Genomic DNA, 24,331 nt, shown 5'->3' with positions numbered 1-24,331 from the left:
TTTGGCACATTCTGTCTACGTGACAAACCTTACTAACTGGCTGTATTGGGTGGTGGCGGTTGAACGGCACATTTATTATATTTACGCGTTCCAAACATAAAAAAAAGCTTTACTCTGGATAATGTTTAACATTACCCTCCACCACTCGCCACAGCCAATCAAATCAGGATGTCACATGGGCAGACATGCCTTCCTGCCTCTAGGTTGCGAGTTCAAATCCTGTTGTGTGTGTGTGGGGGGGTGGGGGGGGATTGACTCGGCCCATATCCTCTCCAGGCTCGATTAAACGAGCACCACTTTGGCGGAAAAGGCACGGTATCTGTGCTACGGATCGACTCTCCTCCCCGCCATAGCAATGTGGAGTTTCCACCACTGATATGCGTCTTCAAAACAGACGTCCTCCAAGGCTGCTTGACATGCGCTGCGATTGCGCTGCTTCATCTTGGCGCCACACCTGTGAATCATCCGCACCCTCGCATCTGATCGCTATCCCTGATCGCAAGCCACGGCGACCTTCAGGACGTGCGCATAAGCCGTCGCTTGCCCCCCGATGTAACCATGGAAATGTTGAAAATCATGAAGATATTTTCATCGTTAAAAACTCTGATCTGAAAGTTACAATTAAAACCAAATAAATGTAGCTGCCGAAAGCAAAAAAAAAATACTATTTACGAGAACGTACATTTTCCACTAAAAAAACAATTACTCAAGCAGTTCAATTGTGAAGACCCTTATGTTGTACTGGCAGCGCGTGTATGTATATTCAACTTATTTCGCACCAGACGTAGCCAACCGCGCTAAACGGAGGTGCATCAAACAGTGCAGTTTCCTTTCACTGCAACAAACTACAATGGGCGAGAAAATGTGCGCAGGATATCACGAGGAATGCAATGGGTCAATGTTAAAATCTCTCTACAAATGGACGTGCTCGGTCAAGTCTAAATAACATGCTATATCAGCAATTACATTTTAGTTCTATTGTACCCCCCAAATGTCAGTATACACAGCCTAATAAATGAGGACCCAGCAGCCGAGGAAACTCGAGCCTTGGACCCGAGCGCCTGGCGATGGCCTGAGACGTGCGAGCGAATACGATTGAACGTAGGTGGGAGAGAGGCAATGGAGCGCAAATAGGGAGCGCTGACAGAAAACCCCTAAAAATGATGAGTGCTCACAACATGAAGCTGTTCGTGAAGAATGGCGGCTTGCTGACATAAATATACCTACAACTGTTCTTCTAAAATGTTTTTTTTCTCTTTCTGACATACACGTTTGCTGCCGGGGACCTGTTAGCTAGAGGTGAGGCTGTCGTTTGCTGTTAAATTAAAATGAGGTTGTGAGCAAGGAGTCAGCAGAGGCCCTCCAGAGGAGGCGGACTCAGGCGGGTCACACTCCCTGTGGTGAAAATCAGCAACATGGGGCGGTCAACACAGACATCTCTCATCGCTTCTCAATCCGCAGCCATCCCGGGAACCCAGAAATGCACACACCAAGGGCGGATTTATTAATATACATGGCATAAAGCCCTCGGGTCAGATTCCAACGTTGGAAACTTCCGATTTGGATTCAAAAAGCACAAACCTCCCACCGTGTGCTTACGGAATTAAAACGTGCGAGTGATCGGCTCTGACGGGACCCTTGGCACCGTCTCGACGCCGTGGCAGTTGGCAGGGGGAAGCGACGCTCAACTCCTGTTGGTGCTCAAGTTAAAAAGTGGAATGAATGAAGGAGGAACGCGTTTCAATCAAATACAATGGCGTTGTAACAATCTTGATTTGAAGCTTTCGTGACTGCAGGAATCCATACTCTTTGGTTCTTTCGGTAAAGTCACGTAGGTAGGAAAATTTAATAAAACAAAAAAATAAAAATAATTGCAACAATGTTATAACATTGTTATATAACATTGTTATAACAATGTTGCCCGTGGCGTAAAAGTGAGCACGCCCGATTTGTGATTCAGGGGTCGCTGGCTGGACGCAACCTCCTGGCGCGGCAGGGCGGCAGCACGGAGCGAGTTTCTGAATCCCCGCCCGCCTCTGTCCACCCGGCAGCAGTACACGTGGCTTCGCCGCAGTCTCTCGATGACAAAGCGATGGCGAGGTAAAGCGTGGCTACTCCCAACTATGTCAAGACATGTGGTGAGCGTGTGCGAGGAGGAGGCGAAAGTCATTCAAGATGGACTATCTGGAGCTGCTTCAGAAGAATTGAAGGAGCAGCACCTTTAATTTGCAATATCCTAAAACCATTCGGGCCGGTGCTACAAATACAACCGCACTTCACCATCACTTCCTTCCTGCTGCCAGACACTGCAACTAAACAAACTGTCAGGACTCAACCTCCGTGGTCTCATCGTGCAGAGTCCAACCAAGTGACCATCTCACCATCACTGCCATCTGCGATGCCCTCTCGCGTGAACACACCGACGTAGTGCAGGTGCCACCGCATTGAGGGGCTGCAGCTTAGGGGACGCCAGGCTGCTGAGCACAAACTCACGAGGGATGAGGGTTGGAATCCACAATTGCGCGATCAAGACATCGCGACGCGGCACCTCTAGAGCCCTTTTACGTCGTCGTCATCGTCGTCATTGTTACAATGTTATAATGACGACGATGACGACGATGATGACGACGATGACGACGATGATGACGATGATGACGACGATGATGATGATGATGACGATGCTCTACAGCAGCGGTTCTCAACTGGGGACGCGCGGACCCCCGGGGGTTACGTGGTAATGTCTCAGGAGGTGCAGGAGGTGCGAGAGGTGGTTTATAAATGTGTGAAGTTATATCATACGTGAGATTCATTGGTGAATAATTGAATCATGTATGAATCTGACTAAATAAAATGACTGTGATAACATTAAAATCCACATGGTAACGTAGAACGATATAAAAGACCTTCATAAACTCATTGGTGGTAAACAATGTGGTTTCCAAGAGAAACCAGCGAGCACAAAGAAATATCGTCACGAATGCGGTTACCAGCTAGTTAGGATATTTTAACACGTAGGCTTTGGCGACCAATATCATTCATTAGAGATTGTTTTGGGTTAGATCGTGTAAATATATACATGTGTGGTTAAACCCGCCACCACCTGACACAGCCGACTAGTAAGGGTTGTCACGTAAACAGAACGTGCCAATTCGTCACTAGTACAGCAACACCGGTGTGTTGGAGAGCCAAGCCACAACATTTACAATCCGAGTACGACGTTTCGCCAGTAATTACAACAAGCTTCATAAGGCGACAGCCAGATTTGTGGAGAAATCCTCCTGTTTGGTTCCTTAAATAGAGGCGTAGATGTGATGACATCGCTTGTGAGCCCTTCTTTGGCAAAGCGGGTGGTAATAAATGCAAGTGAGGATGCCGCTACGTGGGGGGGGGGGGGGGGGGGGAGGAGTTGCACGCCAAGCGGCCGCGCGTGCCACGTACAGCTTGCGGAGCAGCGCGGCCTCGTCCGTGGCGGCGTCCGGGGCCCTCCCGGCGGTGTCGGCACCGGCGAGCGCCAGCGGGCGGTAGCGCTGCCGCTCGCCGCTCTCCGCCTCCGCCTCCAGCAGCAGCTCCTCGATGGTCTCCGAGTCGGACACCTCTGCGTGCGGCAAGCCCGTACCCCCCGACACCCCATTCCCCCGGGGGCCACCACGGGGCAAGTGCCGGATCAGCACCGACGAACGCCTTCGCGAGCACCGGACGGCGCGAGTTTTGACGCAGCGGCGCGAGATTTTGAAGCCACCGTTGGGGGGCGGAGGGTGAGCCTCACTCGGCCGGCCACGTCGCCCGCGGTACCCGCGGTGGCACCTGCGCGTCCAGGGTGCGACTGTTCCACGCGATCTCTGCGTGCCTCCCAAGTGTATGGGTCTCTGTCTCTTGTATGCGTGTTGGACTTATTTCGTCACCGTAACGTAGCCAACGTGCGTTTATATTTAGATTATTTTCCTGCTTTAAATTTCCACATGGTGATGACCCACTTCGTTGATCTATCATACGTGGCCAGGTCGCTTCTGAAAAATAATCTAATAGCTCAGTGGGCTTTACATGATACTATAAGCATTGTTTAGTTTATTTGTATATATATATTTTAAGTGATTTGTTTACCTTTCTTATACTTTGCACTCCTATCGTGCTTTTTTGTTGTTTGTTATTGTAACGTTCTGACCCACGCTTACTGGACATGTGTGAAAAAAAGAGCTTTGTAGCTCATCGAATTCCTCCAGTCTAAATAAATATTCTGATTCTCTGTGTGTCTGTGTGGGCGTCACCTGAAGGCTTCTCTCCGTTGCAGTTGATGACGTTGGGGTCAGCGCTATGCTTCAGCAGCAGCTTCACGATGCACGTCTGAGAGATAGAATGGAAGACCGCGGGTCTAACAGCGATAATGATAATCACATCAGGATTGCGCCTCTCATCAAAAGGGCCAATCCAAAGGCATGATGCATTGCCGGAAGTCAATGAATCCTACCTCGCTCAATAATTAATCATCAGCATCTAAGCATCAAACCCACACGTCCTCCAAAGAAAACAACGTGCTCATTTCTTTAAATTCAATAGGAACGAGGCACGCTTTCACGCCTCACCTTAACACAGACAAAGAAGGGCATGGGCAACGTTGCAATGGAAGGTGGCTTCATAATGACGACGCTAATTTCACGAAACTTATTTCAATGCTTGGAAAGCAGATGGGTTTGGGGGGCCCTGGCCGCGATGGATTACAGTGGCCGGGCCTAGGATGCTTGGTGGGGGGGGGGGGGTAGTGTGCTCTGCAATTTGTTGCAGCTGACAATTTATCTTGAACCGGTTGAGTCAGGAAGAACGCCATGAATGGCAATGCCATTGTCGCACTGCTGGCTAACCGGGAATCGCCCCTCGGTGCAGGAGAGGATAATCTCGCATCTGCAGTGCGACTGTGCTCCAGTGAGCTTTCAAAGCGACTAAACAATGACAGCCCCAACCCCCCTCTCCCCTTGAGACCCTTTGAAAGAGCAATTAATGAATTAAAATAGAAGTGCCTCTCGTTCAATTCGCCCTCGTCGTCGTATGTGGCGTATGTTGGACTTCTTTTGCACCGTACGTAGCCAACCGTGCTAATCGGAGGTGCGGGGGAAGGACAACAAACTAAACACAAAACGCAGTTCTCGATAAATGAGCTATCAATCTATCCTCATATATTTTCCGAAGCCCTCTTAACCTCTGATGAACAACACATCCGTTACAACAGGGGTAGTTATATTTGTTGCTAGCCCGCCCTTGGCATTTTGGGCCACTTTTTTCCTCGTGTTTACAGACAAGAACAACAACAAGAACCACAACAAAACGCCTCGGGAGTGCCACAGCGGGGGCCGCGTTGGCGGAGGCCCCCCGCGCCCGCTGTGCTCCGAGCCGCCCGCCCGCCCGCCCACCCACCTGGCCGTACTTGGCCGCCAGGTGAAGCGGCGTCCAGAAGGTCCCATCCAGGCAGTTCATGTTGGCTCCCTTCTCCAGCAGCAGGCTCGCCACGTCCACGTAGCCATTGGCGCACGCGATGTGCAGCTTCCACGGACACAGAGAGGGAGGGATAGGAAGAGAGAGAAAAGAGAGAGAGAGGAGAGAGAGAGAGTTTGCGAGGCACTGACTCTGCCGTACTGGACAATGAGCCCCCCGTCGAGGCTAAGCAGCTCTGCAACGAGCGTCGGGAGTAACGGCAGTGACAGTCCGGCGCAGGGCGAAGGGAACGTGCTCAACTTAGCCACAGCAAACAGGATAAACGATAATTCGCTTAAAAAGCGCGAGATCAAAAACGGTGTCAACGAAAATCCCGTCACGGACGTTCGCGTATAATAAACCCCACGTTACCGTACAGCCAGAGACGTAACGGCGCATCGCTGCAGCGTGCGTAACAATTGGATCTTGTAAATTGGTGGATAAGATCATGGCCGGTGATAATGATGGTGATTATCGAAATATCATCACCACAGCCTCGGTCAATCCATTGCTGTATGAGGGCCTTCCCACCTCTTCTCACGGTCCTACGATGCCAAGCATCCAGCTGGCATCCTTTGGGATGCGTTCTGTCTCTCGGCTTCCACTCCGTAGTCCATCATGACCGTGTTCCATGGCCCCCTCGTTGGAAAATGCCGAGCTTCCTAAATGTCGACGCATTTTGGCCTGATTCTCGTTTTCAGTGCCGGGGCGCACGTGTTTGTGAATGTAAACAACAGTGGAAGGAAAACAAACGAAAAGCAGCGTAAGCTAAGAATTCAATGATTTTTTAATCATTAAGTCGCATTCAATTTCATAGTCTAACCTCGCTCAACGTTTAACTCATCCTTGTATTGATCAATTGTAATTGTTACTTATCGCTTTCAATATAGTCTGTCGCCGCGTGATTCCGGATTTGACATGTTTTGTTACATGCCTGTCTATTTATTGTGGTAGTATCGTCGTGGTAAGTGTGCTGCGCTATGAACCCGAGCACCCGTGTTCAATTCCTGCTCACAGCCAACATCAGCGACGATTATTTGAACCGGTCCCGGGCCTCCCCTAGGTCGACTCAGCCTCAAATGAGTACCTGGTGCGGTGTGTAAACATCGCCACGAGGGAGACAAACGTGACCGGGCGTGCCGCTGGCCAACCACCCCCTCGTGTGCCTTCATAGGTGTTCGTCAACAGCACTTGCCAGAACAGTCTGTTAAGACTATATGGGGGACCTTTGTCTTATATACAGAGTGTATGTTATGGCATTCGCTTTGTAATCTGCGTGTATCTCGCAAAAGAGTCGTTCGGTCTCAGCAGAGTCTTACCTGGTCTGTAACTAACGCGTGTGAATCCCCTGTGTGTGTCACTGCGGCAGTGACACACACAGTGCTCACTGTTGCCCATTAAGTCACACTAACACGCCTCCAATGCCATTCTCTTTATTGCACTTGTCGGCACACTTTCCTTGCAGCACTTTGCTTCGATTGCTATCATAAATTAAATTTACTCAGCCCATCAACTGTTCGGTCAATTAAATAAGCAGCCACTTTGTGAGAATACAACAGTGGTAGTCTCTTAGGGAGTGACTGCTCCCTTTCCATGACAATGTGGAGTTTTCACTACTGGCTCAGGCACTTAAATGTTCGGCCATGCCACATATGAATCATACCCCTAGATGCATCTTTAAACGCAACGTCACGTCAAGCAACGACCCTCAAGGCGACACGTTATGACCACTGGCACAACTCTCGTCGCTCGGCCTTTGTCACCCAATCCCATCCATTCGCCGCAATACCGTAAACCCTCCAGGAAGTCCAGCGAATCGTGGAAAACCGTGAGTCTCCTCACCAACCGGAATCTCAATAACGTCCCGCACCACCACCCCCACTTGAAGTCGCTCAAGCCCTTTTGGATCTGGGCCCTTAACCTTCAGCAATGCAACGTCGACCATGATGAGGCGTGGAAAGCTAAGTGGAGGTCACAAGAAGTCACGAAGACCTCGTGAAAGAACCGGCAAGGAATATCCCTGGCTTTGATCTTCCACAGAGCTCATGGGCCACGCTAAACCACTTGCACACACGAACCATGGCAAAACATGCGCATACTTGACGCAAGAACGACAAATAAAAACTGTCCGGTGTGCAACTGTGGTCACCCAGAACAGAACCATGGAACATGGAATGTTGACTCAAAGCCCGATTCGCAAACACGCAGGATCCATCATCACAGTGATGGTGCACCACTCCGCTAGCCCAGACGCATTTATCTGGCTCGACCACTTCAAAGTAAAATTATAGTTGTTGCTCTACACCTACATCAGCCGTACAAAGAAGAAGACTCAATACAATGGCCTTGTCCTACACTGACACGCCGCAAGGCACAATGTATATTCGCAATTATCCCACTTGGGGCTTGGTCACTTTCTTTTGCCGAGTTATTTTTTTACGATTGTGAGGAAACCAGTGAACCCAGAGAAACGTTGGAGGCAACAGAGATACAATCAATAAATTTACGTTCATTTAAAATCCAAGTAAGAAATGAAGGGACTGCAGGCACAGTGATGTACAATGCCCCTTTGTCACTGCAGTCTTATCTCTGAACATGGGCCCCTGCTTGAAATGTTAATTCATTGTAAATGTGTTATACCTGTAACATGGTTAGAATGTCGAAACCTACGTTTCTATCTGCTTGGTATATATATATACAGATATATATTTCTTAAACAGCGGTAGATTGAAGTGTAAAAAAATTGATATATTGGATGTGTCCTAAAGTCTCATTTTTTTTCAAGGAAAAAGGGAAATTAAATGAAACATAATTTAATAGGCACAAAGCTTCGCGCTGTACAGACGGGGGCGTTGAAGCAGATTGCTTTGAACGGACAAGTGCTGAACTTTGGGGAATGAGATTGGCTCACTTTGAAGAGAAAATGACGACAGAATTAGATTTTTTGAAAAGGATTGTGGCGAGCCGGCCAAGCCCTGCATTGGTGTCAGGGACTTCAAGAAGGGCCTTTCAGTGTCTCATCGCGAAAGAGTTTCCCTAGTTTTAGGATAAATGAGGTGAAATACACCAAGGGGAATGCTTGTGATACCACTTCCGCCCTGCCAACCGCCCCGATAATCGCCGAATGAAACAGCACGCTTGGTCCAAAGGGTGCAAGAGGTCAAACACCTGGCATCTCGGTCTGGAGACACCGTACTCGCTTCTCGGAAAGTCCAGGTCTGAGTTCCAAGCTCGCAAACTTGGATTTGAGCATTTAGGCACGACGCTACCTGCTGGGTCGCGTGCCGTTGTTCGGCAGCTGAGATGGGCAGATTTACGGACTATTTTAAAGAGCCGCCTTCTCAATCTTCACAGAACAACTTTCTAAATTGCACCTGACAGGTAAATCAGGTGTGCGTGACTAGAATGCACATCCTCTGCACATTCGGCCTTTAGACGCTGGCAATGGACAGATGCATTGGTGGCACACGGAAGCCTGTGGCGGTGAGGGATATGTCGCGTACTATATATATATTTTAATCTCGAGTGAAGTGCATAGCCCCAAAGGCCCAAAACGGCAAGCGGCCAAAATGAAACTGCGCCAATTAAAGTCGTAATAGACAAGAGTGAAATTATTTCTTCAATTATTGAACCAAGTTATTGTGAGATCTTGGGAAGATAATCCATTAGAGGGGAAGTTGAGCAGCACGAGGGATGAAGCAAAAGTGTTGCGTTGTGGTTAACGCAGTGGGGATGAGACTAAAGAGTCAGTCTGGAAGACTGAGTCGTCAGCATGGGTGAGGAATCAATGAGTGAGATTCACAGGTACATCAACCATGGCATAGACAGGGTAGACATAGGTGGCGGCGGTGGTGTGCAGTTTGTTTATCGTTATAATGAACAGGCAAGCGCTGTTAAGGGATTCTGTTTTCTAGTGGGGACCGACCCCACAGGACCACATTGACTGGCAACCACCGGACACCTGAATTGGTCAACACCTGTTGGACAGAATTGGCAGGCTGGTCATGATGTGCCCGTGCTCACTTCCCTCTCCCACCCTGAGACCGACAGCGCTGCTGTTATGTTAGTCATCATGTATTAATCATTCCATAATTACATGGGCACGCGTATCACCCTCTACTGCCAGTAATTGCATTATCTAAGGCTCAGAGGGGCGTATCGATTTCACAAAAAAATAGTTCCAACGTAATTAGGCCACAGAGTGGGCGACGATGTAAATACGCTTGCATCGCGAAGTGGGCAGTGCGAATCCAAACATGATCTGAGCTTTCACTCCAAACTCATCGAATATTGGCAGCAGAAGGCAGGAAATGTGAATAGCTGGGAATTCTATTCTCGCCGGTAACGTCACGGCGGAACGGACGATGCCACGAGGGAGGGCAGGGGAGTTATGCCCCCCACGATTTGACAGATTTTGAGGGCGTATGATAGCGACCCCCCCCCCCCCACCACCAACTGATATCCGTCAACAGGGGGTTATGAGCCGATCGACTGAAAGTTAACAGTAAAACGTACGCAGCACATTATTATTACGAATGAATAGCCTTGTGAGCACTCGTTCATTTGAAATGTAGTCTCTCACGACCAATACGATTTTACAATTCGTTTAATTTAGATTTTATCGTGTAGGTATGTAAACATTGTTTTTTTTTTAAACTATAACCCTCCACTACCCACTTAGCCAATCAAACGAATTTGGCACGTGAGCAAAAAGTGCCAATTGCACCAAGTGCATTGCAGCAAGAGAACAACAGGGCCGCGAGGAATGGGAACATAAAAGCCCCTGGCCACGACTACGGCACAACCAGCAGCGACAGAGGGGGCGTGAATGCGATGGGAAGCGATCAGCCACCGCAGGTGAATTCCCAACAAGGTGAGACGGTCCAAGCACAGTTGTGGAGACTGCAAGCGCGCGCGCGCACATCCATGAGAGCACGCAGGGCCTGGGTGTGTTTGTGTGTAAACATCACGATCGCAGCTGTTGCGAGTGTGAAATTTGCTGTGTACACATATTCCCCTATGGGCGTTCTGGTATGTTGGCGATAAAGGCTGTTTGCGGCAGTGGTGTGAATGCGCAGGGTGTAGGAAGTGTACAGAGAGATAATGGGCGTTTGCGGGGGGTGGGGGGGGGGTGATGTGTGGCATGTGGGCAGGGAAACATGTAAACATGTAAACACGTGTGTGCAGACTGGACTCGCGTGTCTGTGTGTGGTATGGGCACGTCGATTCATCAATTTAAACATAATTTTACGGTTTCCCGCATTGGATTGTGGTGCGCGCGTAATAACCGATCAATTATAATGTGTGCAGATCGTATGCAAACGAGAACAGACCGGTGCAGAGGAGACGGGAGAGAGGAAACAACACGAGCGACACGTCAAAACCCAGACGAAAATTTTAATCTGGTGAGCAAGGCAGTGCTGACCTTTACAGGGACCCCGATGTGTGTGTGTGGAGTGTGTTGGTGTGTGTCTGGAGACCGTGTATGTATGGAGAGTGCTGGCAGAGGAGCGGTGGTGTAGTGGTTCGTCCACTGCGCTACGATCCCGATGACCTGGGTTCGATTCCAGCTCACGGCCACCAACACCAGTAACTATTATATGAACCGGTCCTGGGCCTCCCCTAGGTCGAGTCAGCCTCAAATTATTACGTAGAGCGGTGTGTAAACGTCGCCACTAGAGAGACAAAGGCGGCCGGGCGTGGTGTTGGCCAACCCACACCCTCATGCGCCACGTCGGCCTTGATAGGTGCTCGCTAACAGCACTTGCCCGAACAGTTTTTAAAGCTATACGGGGGATCTTTGACTTTTATACATATATACAGTATATATATCATTTGCTTTATAATCCGCGTATCCCTTGCAAAATACTATACGGGGGATCTTTTGTCTTGTGTAGGTGTTGCTGGTGTGTTTGTATGGCGAGACCCTGCGTGTGTTGGTGTGTGTGTGTGTGTGCGTGTGGAGAGAGGCCTCGTGTCCGTGTGGGTGGAGGAAGCGTCACTCACCAGCGTGACCCCCTCATCGTTGGGGAGGTTGACACAGCTGCCCGAGGCGACGAGCTTTGTGACGTCAGCCAGCATGGACAGGGGCCTCTGATTCCTGAGCTGCCTGAGGGCTCCCACGTCCACTCCTGAGCCGGGTGCAGAGAAGAAGGGAGACGAAAATGAATTTAAAGTAACCAGTCACCACCCCTACAGCGTTGTGCATCCTTTATTGAGACCCCTGCCGCTGTCCCATCAAGCAGTGGGGGCCACAGGAGTGACATGGGGTGGCTCAGGAGGTTAATGTCAGGGTGCTGAGCCGAGCCAGCATCTCGGACTGTCAGCCCTGGGGGGTGAAGAAATAAAAATAAATATAGCTCCCCCCACGAGCCCCCTTCAGTGGGAAAGAAAATGTTACACTGTCGGTTGTTGATTGATGACCGGGCGTGCATTTTTTTAAATGCAGATCGCGCGGATGAATGAGTTTTTTTTTTACAGAGAAAAAGCCTTTGGCTTGGACAGCGACGTTCCGGACCGCAAGCCACAATCAGCGCGGGCTCCACCACCTCTCTCTCCACGGCAGGGCGGGCGGTGTTTGTAATTAAATCGACGGCCACCGTTTCCCCTAGGAGTAAGAATGCAGAGAGAGAGAGTCTATATTATATAACATGCGGGGAGAAGAGAGCGATTCGCCAGTGAGGGGGATCGGTTCGCTACGCGGGGTACGATTTGACTCCGACATCGGGGCGAGTTTCCGCCATTCCGCGATTGTTCAGAGCCGTGAGCTGAGTGACATGGGAGCGGCGATGATGAGAAGGCATTGCTCCCCCGGAATGCATTTGCAAAGCTGTTGCACAATAAATAAACAGCAAGAATGAAACTGTGAACCCAGTGCATAGGAATTGGTTCACGCACGAGGAATATGAAATAAGAATGCAGTCCCTCGACGACAGCTTGAAATGTAATTCGGTACTGCGTTAATACTTAAACATTGTCATTTCACGAAGACAAACGTATCGATGATGATGATGATGATCGCAATCATCATCAGAAATACTATAATGGAGCAAGTGTGAGTTTGTCTGTTACTCTGCATTTGTTATATGTTATAGCATTATGAACGGTTAATACGTTGTTTTTGTAATTAAACAAACTATTCCTTCATATTATAGTAAATTCATTTCTTACTCAGAGTAGTTTAGATTTTACTATTTCTTACTTTTGAAGCCTAACTTTTCGTTAGGCCCAAAGGCCCCCACGACCTCCGCATGACCTAGGAGTTGGGAGCCCGATAATTAAATTCAAAACAAATAACACAACTTTGCATCTCAAGACAATGTCCAACAAAGTTAGGACATTGCACAATGAAAGGGAAACTATCGAACATGGAAGCTATAGTCTCTGGCTAAACAAGCGGAACAATAATTGCATCTCCGATTAGCACGGTTGGCTACATACGGTGCGAAAGAAGTTCAACATACATTATATAAATGTTTAAGTTTAGACAGGCTAGTCACAGGCAGAAGACAAGAGGACAGACAGTCTTGGGCCCTGACTTGAACAGGAACGTTGGGTGGTGTGGAGTTGGCAGCATTACAACGGGCACGAGGAGAGAATCGCAGACTGGCAGTCATTTGAGCCAATACGTTCATCAATATCTGTTGTGATCGGTGCCCTTTAGGGCTGTGAACCTCAGCACCCGGTGGGTGAGCGGACAGGTCAGATCCTCGCCGCACCATTCTTATTTGAACAGCGAGAGCGTGGGTGGGAAAAACCCACCATCACTGCCTCGCTTAATCATGCTAAATATTAAACATTTACACTTAAAATATTGACCTGGACTCTAATGAGAAATTCTTAATTTCCCCATATGTAATATTAACAAGCTGAGATAAACAGTGAATTAAGTGATTCTGCTGCTACCTCGTAGGTTCACGTGGGTTGCACTGTCTGGTTCTTGAGTTGTGTTTTCGGGTCGTAACAGAGTGCTGTTCAGAAACGATGTACGGCGTACATACCTATTCATAATCTTAGTTCTTTCGGTAAAGTCACGTTGAAGGGAAACAATAAAATAATAATATATAAAACAATAAAAATTCTCACGACGTTTCGACCATAACACAAACGGTCGTCTTCAGGTGTGTCGGTTTGCATATGGTCGAAACGTCGTGAGAATTTTTATTGTTATATATATTTTATTATTTTATTGTTTCCCTTCAACGTGAGTTTACCGAAAGAACTAAGAATATGAATTACTGCAGTCACGAAAGCTTTAAATCAAAATTTGACGTACATACCTGTCAACCCCTTATCAGTGCCTACCTTACTACCAATTCAGACCGTATTGGTCACCCCATGCCTTTAAAAAATCGCAACGTTCATCCTACAAAATCCCATCACAAGGGAGAAACACAAACAAATAGACAAATGTTTTTTTCTTGCCCGTATTGAAACGGCTGTACGCCGTATGGACCTGAAAAGTCAATTTCCCTGGACAAGAATACGGATTCATATTCTTTTTTTTCGGTAAAGTCACATACAGTGAGGGAAAAAAGTATTTGATCCCCTGCTGATTTTGTACGTTTGGCCACTGACAAATAAATGATCAGTCTATAAGTGTAATGGTAGGTTTATTTGAAGAGTGAGAGACAGAATAACAACAACAAAAATCCAGAAAAACGCATGTCAAAAATGGTATTAATTGATTTGCATTTTAATGAGGGAAATAAGTAGTTGACCCTCTCTCAATCAGAAAGATTTCTGGCTCCCAGGTGTCTTTTATACAGGTAAGGAGCTGAGATTAGGAGCACACTCTTAAAGTGAGTGCTCCTAATCTCAGCTTGTTACCTGTATAAAAGACACCTGTCCACAGAAGCAATAAATCAATCAGATTCCAAACTCTCCACCATGGCCAAGACCAAAGAGCTCTCCAAGGATGTCAGGGACAAGATTGTAGACCTACACAAGGCTGGAGTGGGCTACAAGACCATTGCCAAGCAGCTTGGTGAGAAGGTGACAACAGTTGGTGCGCTTATTCGCAAATGGAAGAAACACAAAAGAAGGCCGCTTGTGTTGTGGCCGAAACGTCGTGAGAATATTATTGTGTTATTTTATTATTCTCATTCTACGTGACTTTACCGAAATAACCAAAGAAGATGAATCCTTGCAGTCACGAAAGCTTTAAAACAAAAGAACTGTCAATCTCCCTCGGCCTGGGGCTCCATGCAAGATCTCACCTCGTGGAGTTGCAATGATCATGAGAACGGTGAGGAATCAGCCCAGAACTACACGGGAGGATCTTGTCAATGATCTCAAAGCAGCTGGGACCATAGTCACCGAGAAAACAATTGGTAACACACTACGCCGTGATGGACTGAAATCCTGCAGCGCCCGCAAGGTCCCCCTGCTCAAGAAAGGACATATACATGCCCGTCTGAAGTTTGCCAATGAACATCTGAATGATTCAGAGAACAACTGGGTGAAAGTGTTGTGGTCAGATGAGACCAAAATTGAGCTCTTTGGCATCAACTCAACTTGGAGGAGGAGGAATGCTGCCTATGACCCTAAGAACACCATCCCCACCGTCAAACATGGAGGTGAAACAATGTGCTTTGGGGGTGTTTGTCTGCTAAGGGGACAGGACAACTTCACTGCATCAAAGGGACGATGGATGGGGCCATGTACCGTCAAATTTTGGGTGAGAACCTCCTTCCCTCAGCCAGGGCATTGAAAATGGGTCGTGGATGGGTATTCCAGCATGACAATGACCCAAAACACACGGCCAAGGCAACAAAGGAGTGGCTCAAGAAGAAGCACATTAAGGTCTAGGAGTGGCCTAGCCATGGAGAGAGGGGGGGGGGGCATGGTGAGTATGGGGGCGGGGTGTGGGCTGGGAGGTGAAGTTGGGAAGCCGAGGGAGCGATGGGAGGCAACGACTTGGGCCGAAACTGGGGCTTTGTGATGTAGATGGCGGAAGTAGATAAGCGAGCTAGGATTAAGCCGCATTTTGTTATGCTGCTGGTGGGTAAGTTAGAAATGCGCAGGCTAACAACGTATGGAGTTCAAACTGAAATGTGCAAGCTAAAAAAACTACTAATGGTACACACTACCATGGCGATGGTAGTGTGTAAAACTGGGGGTAACAGACTGGGAATGTGGGTATGTTTATGAAAATACATCTAAACCGGCTGTCTAGCAGTAAACTGCCCGGTAGCTAAAGTTTGACTTGGTTAATTACATCTTTCCAATGATTGCTCAATTTGAATCCATCATCTCGGTTGAAGTTACGTCTATGTTTGTATATCTGGATGGCTTCATGGACAAATCTTTGGTAGTATCCAGGAGGCTTGCAGAGCACCTTGGTATCGGAGAACACAATGTCATGAGAACCAGCAGCATTATAACAGTGGTCGGCCACGGCCGAAGAATCCGTCCTGCCGGAAGAAGGGCCATTTCCAGAGAATTCCATTTATGGGGGAGCAGGTGTGAGGACAACCCTAGATTTTTTGAGGGCACAACCCCTCTGGAATGGTAACAAATAACCCTAAATCTCCACCGGGGCGGTCAGACAAAGACGACTTTGCTCCGAAGGGGAGTGGGCGTTTGGTCTCCACGCAAGGACCTCCCCACCGATGTAAAGAAAAAGCGTAAATGCGTGGTGGGTTTATTGCTTACAGTGACATGCCGTGCAGTCATTGATATGAACTCTATTAACTGCCACGCACATACTGAAACCCATTAACCTTTGTAAATTTCCAGAATGTAAATCTTTGCTCGGGGAAATAATTCAGTGGCTGCCCTGCTCACAAAGAGACGGAAATAAATTACGGGGCCTGCTGTTGGCAGTGGGTGCAGAAGGCACGGCCAGGGATTAATTACTCACTGAATATTTTCCCGGTCGCTGGTAGACCGGAGTGGCTGGCATGGGAATAGTGGCCACAGCAATAGGGCCAGGTGTGTTATACTGGTTGTGGTGTGTTGGGTGCAAATATATTTTCCAGGTCGCTGACCCCCACAGAACCCGGCTGAAATGAATCCCTGGGCACAGCTCAGAAAGCACTCACACAAACGTGCCTGCGTGCATCATTAACACTGCTTTACAACAGAACAATATAGTGGGTCGACATGCTGGACAATGGCTGGCTACTCTGATGGAATACTCGCTCACTATCTCACTCACTCGCTCACACACACGACTGTAATATGCACTTACGTGCGCTGCCCTATAGACGGGCCATTGCTCAACATATCCTTATATATATTTTTTTGTCAATGATAGAGCGATGATAATATGAGAATTCACGCGGTGAGTGGGGTTTTTTTATTCGTGCTAACAATGTACACGTGTTACTGTGTAAAGAAAAACATTAACAGAAAGTTCCTTCATGAAGCCTTTATAGATTTTTAGGGGAAGTGTTGTGAGTGAGCACCTATGAAGCGGCACACGAGGGATGGTGTGGCTCGATGGTGTTTCCACACCAGGCCAAGGTATCGTACTCACTTAAGACTGAGTCGAGCTAGGGGGGAGGCCATTGTCCGGTTCAGATAATCATAGCCCGATAGTGGCCGGGTATAAAGCTCGCTGTGTTTTGGAGTGCAGTGCGCTAACCATCACCACCGGCACTCCTCTATCGCACACACACACACACTCGCACTGCTTCCCAAGTACTCCCAGGAATACCAATGTTGGTTTCCATGAAAATAAAAAGGACCAAAGGGAGAGCTGTTTGTTTTCCCTTACAGCTGAACGCCCCATCAAACAAAGAGGCAATGTTTGGCTCTCGAGCGCTGGGGGAGTGTTGTGGGGGAGCTGCTGTTATGGGGGGGGCGAGGGGGGCACCTCCATGGACAAATAATGCACTGCAGGCTACGCTGTTTGTGTTTGGCATGTTTATGCACATTAAAATATAATGATGCTCGCGAATGGTCCCGATGTACATTAATCTGCATTAAAATGAAACGATGCACGCGCGCATTGCATGGTTTATTAAAGCGCTTGGAAATTAAACTCCGCGAACTCGCTCGTCTGTACGTCCATCGCGATGGAGTCACGGTCTATGCAGTCTCCCCGCTCAAGCGAGAAACACCGCGTCGCTCGCCTTTCTTCAAGGCCTCCCACCACAGTGGTGGGAATTCCACATTCCCACACCGAGGAGGTCAGTCCACTCCATTAGGTTGACAATTAATTTCTGTAGATCTACTTTCTGTCTTCAGCTTGTTGACCTCCCCCCGGAGCACCACCGATTAGCACGGTATGCTGCGCTCGGTGCGAAAGAAGTTCAAGATACTTCAGTGCATTGTAGCGATCAATAGACTCACCATCAGTTTAACACGTAGGCTTTCGCGACCAATATTATTCATGATGGCTGGTGATGAGAGCATAGACATTTGAAACTGGAAGAACCCGATGCACTATGAAGAGGCAGGCTAAGCTGTGTTTGGCGATGGTGGAAAATTGCAGAGGAAGTTACATCGATACATTATAAACAAGCATACTTAAACTCAATTGTACCCAAAATCGAATAAGACAAAAATCATATCGAAATGAGAAACACAGCTAGAGTAGTAAAAATTACACGAAGTGTAAATACACTAGTGATGATACAAGAGACACAATAATGAATGCATGACTAAAACGATAGATCTATAGCGATTATCGCATATAGTTGGCGATGACGACGACGACGACGACACAGAGGGTCAAACAACAACAACAACACGTCCTCGAATCGCGCCGAGTGACGCGGAGGGGTGGGGGGGTGGGTGGGGTCGCCAGCGGAGCCCACCGTTCTCCTCCAGGTGTCGCAGCAGCAGGTGGCGGCACTGCGTGCCCTCGTGGGTGTAGTCCAGCGCGACATTCCCGTCCACGTCCTGCAGGAGCACGTTGGCTCCGGCCTGCGTGCAGCGGCACGGGAGAAGGAGGAGGGGGGGGGGGGTGCCCGCGGACGGACGGCGTTACGGGAGCGCACGGGCCAGTCGCTGCACGTGGCCCGCACCAACGGAGATATTCACGGCAATGCGATCGTCGTTGTCAGCGGCAGCAGCCACCGTCAATCGACTGTGGGATGAAGGCCTCGCCGTGCTGTCGTCTCTCTCACGACTCTGCAATCGGCTCATCTGCCCTCTTGCAAATCCCGAAGACCCCCCAAAGGCCCCTCTCTCTGTGTATGTTCACGACGAGTTTGTTGAGAGATTCAATATCTGCGGCCCCGGTAGTGCGGCGACGTGGCCCCGTGGCAGCGAGTTCGCCCAAAATAGCCTAATTCTAAAATGACTCGCAAATTACTCAATCGGGATTATATACAGCAGACATCATCGCCCCCGAACTGGCAGACGAATACCCCAGATCACTCCTGTGAATGAGACTCATGCTGATTCCTTGAGTTCTCATCTGGTGATGAGCAAACATGGAAGAACATTCTCTGATAAAACTACTGGACTGATAAACGTGCAAACAAGTCATTGTGAGCTGTGGTGATGGAACATGTGCCATCGTCATCATCAGACATGATCAACCCTCTTTTGGATAAAGCGTTGCCAAAGTCACCGCCATCCTTCATGGTTCCTTAAGGCAACAATCCACGTAGTACCAACAGAGACGTTGATTTATTTGCTCCATTTACCCAGTGGACATCCACTCGCGTACTTTTACTTGGTTGCCAGTTCGCTACTATTCCTAACCGTCACCAGCATTCCTTCAACAGTACGAATGATATCATTAACGTGCGTATTTCCCTTAATGAACGTGCTCTCTATTCTGTCTCCCAAATTCATTCCAACTATTCCCCTCTCCATGTTTCTTGGTGCAATTTCACCAAATGTCATCATCATCATCATCGTCGTCAGAGTTATGATATTAAATAGAAATCGCTTTGGAAGAACCGAAGCAGCACGCCCGAGGTTCTGGTTTCCGCTGAGGGTGACGATGGTGTTCGGGTGTTAAAACGAACGGACGGAGGTGCCCTACCAGAAGGAGGAGGAGCAGCACGTCCGCGTGATCGCACGCGGCGGCGGCGTGCAGCGGCGTCCACGAGTCGTCGTCCTGGGCGTTCACGTCCGCCCCGCGCTCCAGCAGCAGCTCCGCCGCCAGCACGTTGTTACTGCGCGCACTCTGGGGACACGGGGACACGGGGGCACGGGGACACGGGGACACGGGGACACGGGGACACAGGGACACGGATATACAGAGACGCGGTGGAACATGGAGACACGGGGATACAGGGGTATGGGGATACAGGGACATGGGGATACAGGGGTATGGGGACACGGAGATATGGAGACAAGGGGACACGGAAACACGAGGACATGGGGATATGGGGACGCGGGGACATGGAAGCACGAGGACACGGAGATGTGGAGACACGGGTACAAGGAGACACAGTGATACAAGGATATAGGGATAAGGGACACAGGATCGGGGGGACATGATAGAATGGGCACATGGATATGTGAACATTGGGACACAGACATGGGGACACCAGGATAGAGGGAGACTTGGTCAGGGGTATACAGGACATGGAGACACAACATTTAACAATTGAGTACAACTGTACCAAACTGAGTACAACTGTACACAATTGTGAAATGTGGATTGCTCTCCAACACCACACTTGTGGTGCTGAATCAGTATTACATTGGCACGTTTGTTCAAGTGTCAACTTTATCAAATGTCTGTGTCGGGTGGAGGAGGGTGCACTACACATTAATTCACGTGATCTGACTCACAAATCAATTATGACTCATGATCTTAGTGACTGGGAGTCCTCTACGTGCTGTTTCACAAGGTATTTGTTGGTGATGGGTCCTGAGAGCCCACACTAGAAGGCAAGTGACTGCTTTCTACCCAATGTCATTTGTCTCAAAGCCTTTCAAAGCGTGGTCAACCTATGCGTAGACTGGCATAGAGATGTGGAATTCCCATGCCTGTCGCGCGCTGCCAATGTTTTGAGGGCAGGGGACAGTTTTATCGTGAAAATTGAGGCAATGCATGCTGGGTAATGCATATTTAATCCCAACATGCCACCGCCAGTGCTCAGAGGTTAAAAATGTTGAGGTGGTGATTATGAAATATTTACATGCCAATGTGTGCGGAAATAAATTGGTTTGTATGAATTATTAAAATCTATTTGAAGGGGCTCTGTAGCAGGAACCTTAGCTTCCTGCTATGGGCAAATCTCTGCACAGATGAATAGAGCCAAGGGTATGAATAGTTCCAGTGAATAGAAATTGCACCCATCATCATTAGCCATGATCAATCTACCGCTGGATGAAGGCCTACAGTCATCACAATCAAGATCCTGAGATGTAATAATGCACCTGGTACTTGCACGTGTGTGCTGATTCCATTGCTCCATCTCTACCTTGAGGCATTCCATTCGTTGGCTGCGACTCCATAGCCCTTGAGAGCAACTACCATCATTCTTTCTACCAAACGAAGTCAAATTGTTGTCTCTGTATTGTCTATCTCATTCGTCAGCCTAAAAGTAGTAGCATTTGTATAAAATTAGCATGATTTTAATATCATTCTGACAAGGGGCAATTCGAACGTGCGTGCATTTATTCCACATGTTCGGTTGCGTCTGGCACGCACACTTTCCGTTTCCTTCCCAGATTTCTCCACCATTGGCTGGCGCAGAGGGCATCCGTTGCCTCGACACTGTCCGCACGAGCCGTCGAGATAGCGCTGCCTCTTAAATCCGTCTCCATCATAACGATCTCTCTTGCTTCCACTCTGCCTCGTTTGCAGCGTACCGTCGCCTGTGCGCCGACTGTCTTGTACACTTTCATCGGAGACGTTCATCCGCAATGCATTTCAAGAAACGTAACTTACCCTTACTAAATTATATTACACACGTGTAAATTCAACGTGACGTCGTCTTACTCTCAGATCCATTTCCTCTTTCGAAGCAAAAGTCAAAGTGTTTTCCTGCACTACCGAGCGTTCGTCGGCACGGTCCCTACAGGAGAACCCCTCTTATCCGTGGCCCTATTACCCGCTAATCATACTCTCCGTGGCCCTATTACCCGCTAATCCTATCTACGGTAGCTGTCGGGTTAACGGAATTCACTGTAATCCGCGGCCCTAATTCTTCCCCTTATCTGTGGATATTCACCCAGAGTGAATGTAGCACAGTGGCTTCTTAATGCTCGCAATTTTTTTCAGGGATAATGGGAGCCACGTGGCAAATTCATCGCATTCTCAGCGAATATGATCAGGATATTGCGATAATTGTGAACAATCGTATAGAAGTCTTCATCCACTATTCTGGCAGTCGCCACATAATGCTGGTTGCGAGCACCAGCGAAACGTAATGCTCAAATTGTAAATGCTGTGGATTAGAGCTCCCACACACCGTTTCGTTCACGTGAAAATCCTTACCAATTGGCTGTGCCGGGTGGAGGTGTGTTTACGACACATTGACATTCATGCAATCTAACCCCAAAAAAAAACGCTGTCATGAATGATTGTATATTATATGTACTCTCTGCTCTTACGACTCTCCGCTTTTTTTGAGCAGAACCATCTCATCGGTGTTTCACCAGCCTCTCCACCCAAAGCTTTTGATACAGTAGACCACAACACCCTGCTTAGTAAACTAAGTTGCCTCGGTTTTTCCGAAAACACAGTAAAATGGTAAAAAATTACCCCTTTTCTCGCACCCAAACTGTATTCGCGGATGGTTGGAGGTCAAACAGTGTTAAGATAACAAAAGGGGTTCCACAGGGTTCCATCCTCGGCCCCCTCTTGTTCTTTCTTTATGTCAATGACTTGGGCACTGACCTGGATCATTCCAGGGTAAATCTTTTTGCAGATGACACGATACTGATTACTGCTGGCCGCTCTCTGGATGACGTGATTGCTAAGCTCCAAGGTGATTTCAACAAACTACAACATCAGCTAGTTTATCTTAAACTAGTCCTGAATACCTCCAAAACCAAGGTGCTATGCTTCTCACCGGGACTAAAGCAGGAAGTTATTTTTCCCCAATTACATTCCTTGAATAATTATCAAATAGAGCAAGTCAAGATCTATAAGTATCTTGGGGTCATCCTGGATTCAAAACTGAATTTTGAAGATCACATTGATTATATTGGTAAAAATACAAAAATAAAAATTGGTTTTCTGTATCGACACAAGCTCTGCTTCCCCCCAATGTTCTGTTTGGAATTGATAAAAGCTACCATACTGCCTCTACTTGACTACTGTGACATCGTGTATAAATCATCCCCAAGTACTGTACTGAAGAAGCTTGATTCCATCTATCACTCGGCCTTAAGATTTGCATTGAACTGCCCATATAGGACTCACCACTGTGATCTCTACATTGCGATTGCCAATAAACTGCAACTTGAATCACTACCTATGAGATCTTCACTAAAAAACTGCTCTAGAGGAGTTGTACACCCCTAGCTGCCATTGCTATTCAGTGGCCTAAAATATGACTCTAGGATTTGGTGTTATAATTTATTTGTCGTTTATTGTTAAAAATTCGGTCACAGTTCCTATGATCACTGTTACATTGCATTTATGGCTTTATTTTGGTGATTTCGAAAACGTTTTTTTTTGTTTTGGCCATGTTTTTGTTTATTGTAGTACGGAGTGAGACTGATGGCTTTAATCTTAGTTGTCTTGTGGTTGTTGTTGTTGTTGTTTGACTTGCATCCCACTGGGATTTTTGCACACAGCATTGGTGTACGGTGTTATTTCAGGAATATTTTGATGTTTTTTTCCTGGATTTTCTGTTTACACAGTCACATAATCACTTTAAGATGTTTTCTTGTTCATGTTTTTGATTTTTATATTCTTAGCTCTTTCGGTAAAGTCACGTTGAAGGGAAACAATAAAATAATAAAATATATATAAAACAATAAAAATTCTCACGACGTTTCGACCATAACACAAACGGTCGTCATCAGATGACGTCATCAGATGACGACCGTTTGTGTTATGGTCGAAACGTCGTGAGAATTTTTATTGTTTTATATATATTTTATTATTTTATTGTTTCCCTTCAACGTGACTTTACCGAAAGAGCTAAGAATATGAATTACTGCAGTCACGAAAGCTTTAAATCAATTTTTTTTTATTTTTGTTTGTTGCGGTTGCACCCGATTCAAGAGCCGAATGGCTCACAGGGCTATACCAAATAACTATGAACTATGTGTGCTTCATTTTGAAATCTCCATGTATATTGCACTCGTACGAGCTTATACCTACACTGGAACAGCCCCGCACAAGGAGTCGTCCAATCCGAGGCGCTTTCATGCATTATTACCCACAGCAACGCACATTCTGCAAAGGGTCGTTATTGAACAATCCTTTATATAGAATCGCGCGTATGTCAATGAAATGCCACGCGGTAACTCTTATCTCGGCGACCAGAGGAATGACAATGCATCGGCATTACAATCCACGTGATTTGATCAGTGAAAATTAGAAAATAATAACAGCTCAGTTATTAGCCTTTTCAGCACGTGTTCTTCTTCTTTTCCGTCACCGCCCTATTACATTTATATCCATTACACTTGACCCTGACACTACGGAGAAAATGATGATCAAATTGAGCCTCATAATGTGTAGTGATTAACTCATTGTCATTATCATTAACAGCCAATATCATCTTTCTCAACAATTACGGCCCGCATTTTTGAAACCGCGAGATAGCTATTGTCAGTGGGTTGCCACAAATAACTAAAGCCCTAGGGCTCACAACGTAATACCTGGCCGCCGTCAGCACGCCGGTAGTGTCATCACGGTTATCAGGTCGGATTTAAAACGTGATGTTCAGTGGCGGGCGCCTGTAATTGTAGTTGGATTGGGGCTGCACGATCACCCCGTTTCACTCCCACATTGATGACACGGGCCGCTGTGTTGGATGACTGGGCG

At 47.6% G+C, this 24,331-nt stretch overlaps 1 protein-coding gene across 2 annotated transcripts in view; it reads right to left on the bottom strand.

Moving 5' to 3' along the window:
- The window catches only part of MYO16 (myosin XVI), a 244,649-nt gene that overhangs the window by 143,432 nt on the left and 76,886 nt on the right, over positions 1-24,331 (bottom strand). For both annotated transcript variants that reach the window (XM_076054072.1, XM_032977714.2), the window contains exons 4-9: positions 19,412-19,555; positions 18,231-18,339; positions 11,470-11,594; positions 5,407-5,532; positions 4,266-4,341; positions 3,439-3,595 (exon numbers count right to left, since the gene is read on the bottom strand). In XM_076054072.1, the coding sequence (XP_075910187.1) occupies positions 3,439-3,595; positions 4,266-4,341; positions 5,407-5,532; positions 11,470-11,594; positions 18,231-18,339; positions 19,412-19,555 (737 nt within the window). The remainder of the gene's footprint in view (positions 1-3,438; positions 3,596-4,265; positions 4,342-5,406; positions 5,533-11,469; positions 11,595-18,230; positions 18,340-19,411; positions 19,556-24,331) is intronic.

Source organism: Petromyzon marinus, chromosome 64, assembly GCF_048934315.1.
Source record: "Petromyzon marinus isolate PM22_M1 ecotype Great Lakes invasive population chromosome 64, UKy_Petmar_22M1.pri1.0, whole genome shotgun sequence".
NCBI lineage: Eukaryota > Metazoa > Chordata > Hyperoartia > Petromyzontiformes > Petromyzontidae > Petromyzon > Petromyzon marinus.
Note: the sequence above shows the minus strand (reverse complement) of the source record. Positions and strands in the feature narration are given on the sequence as shown.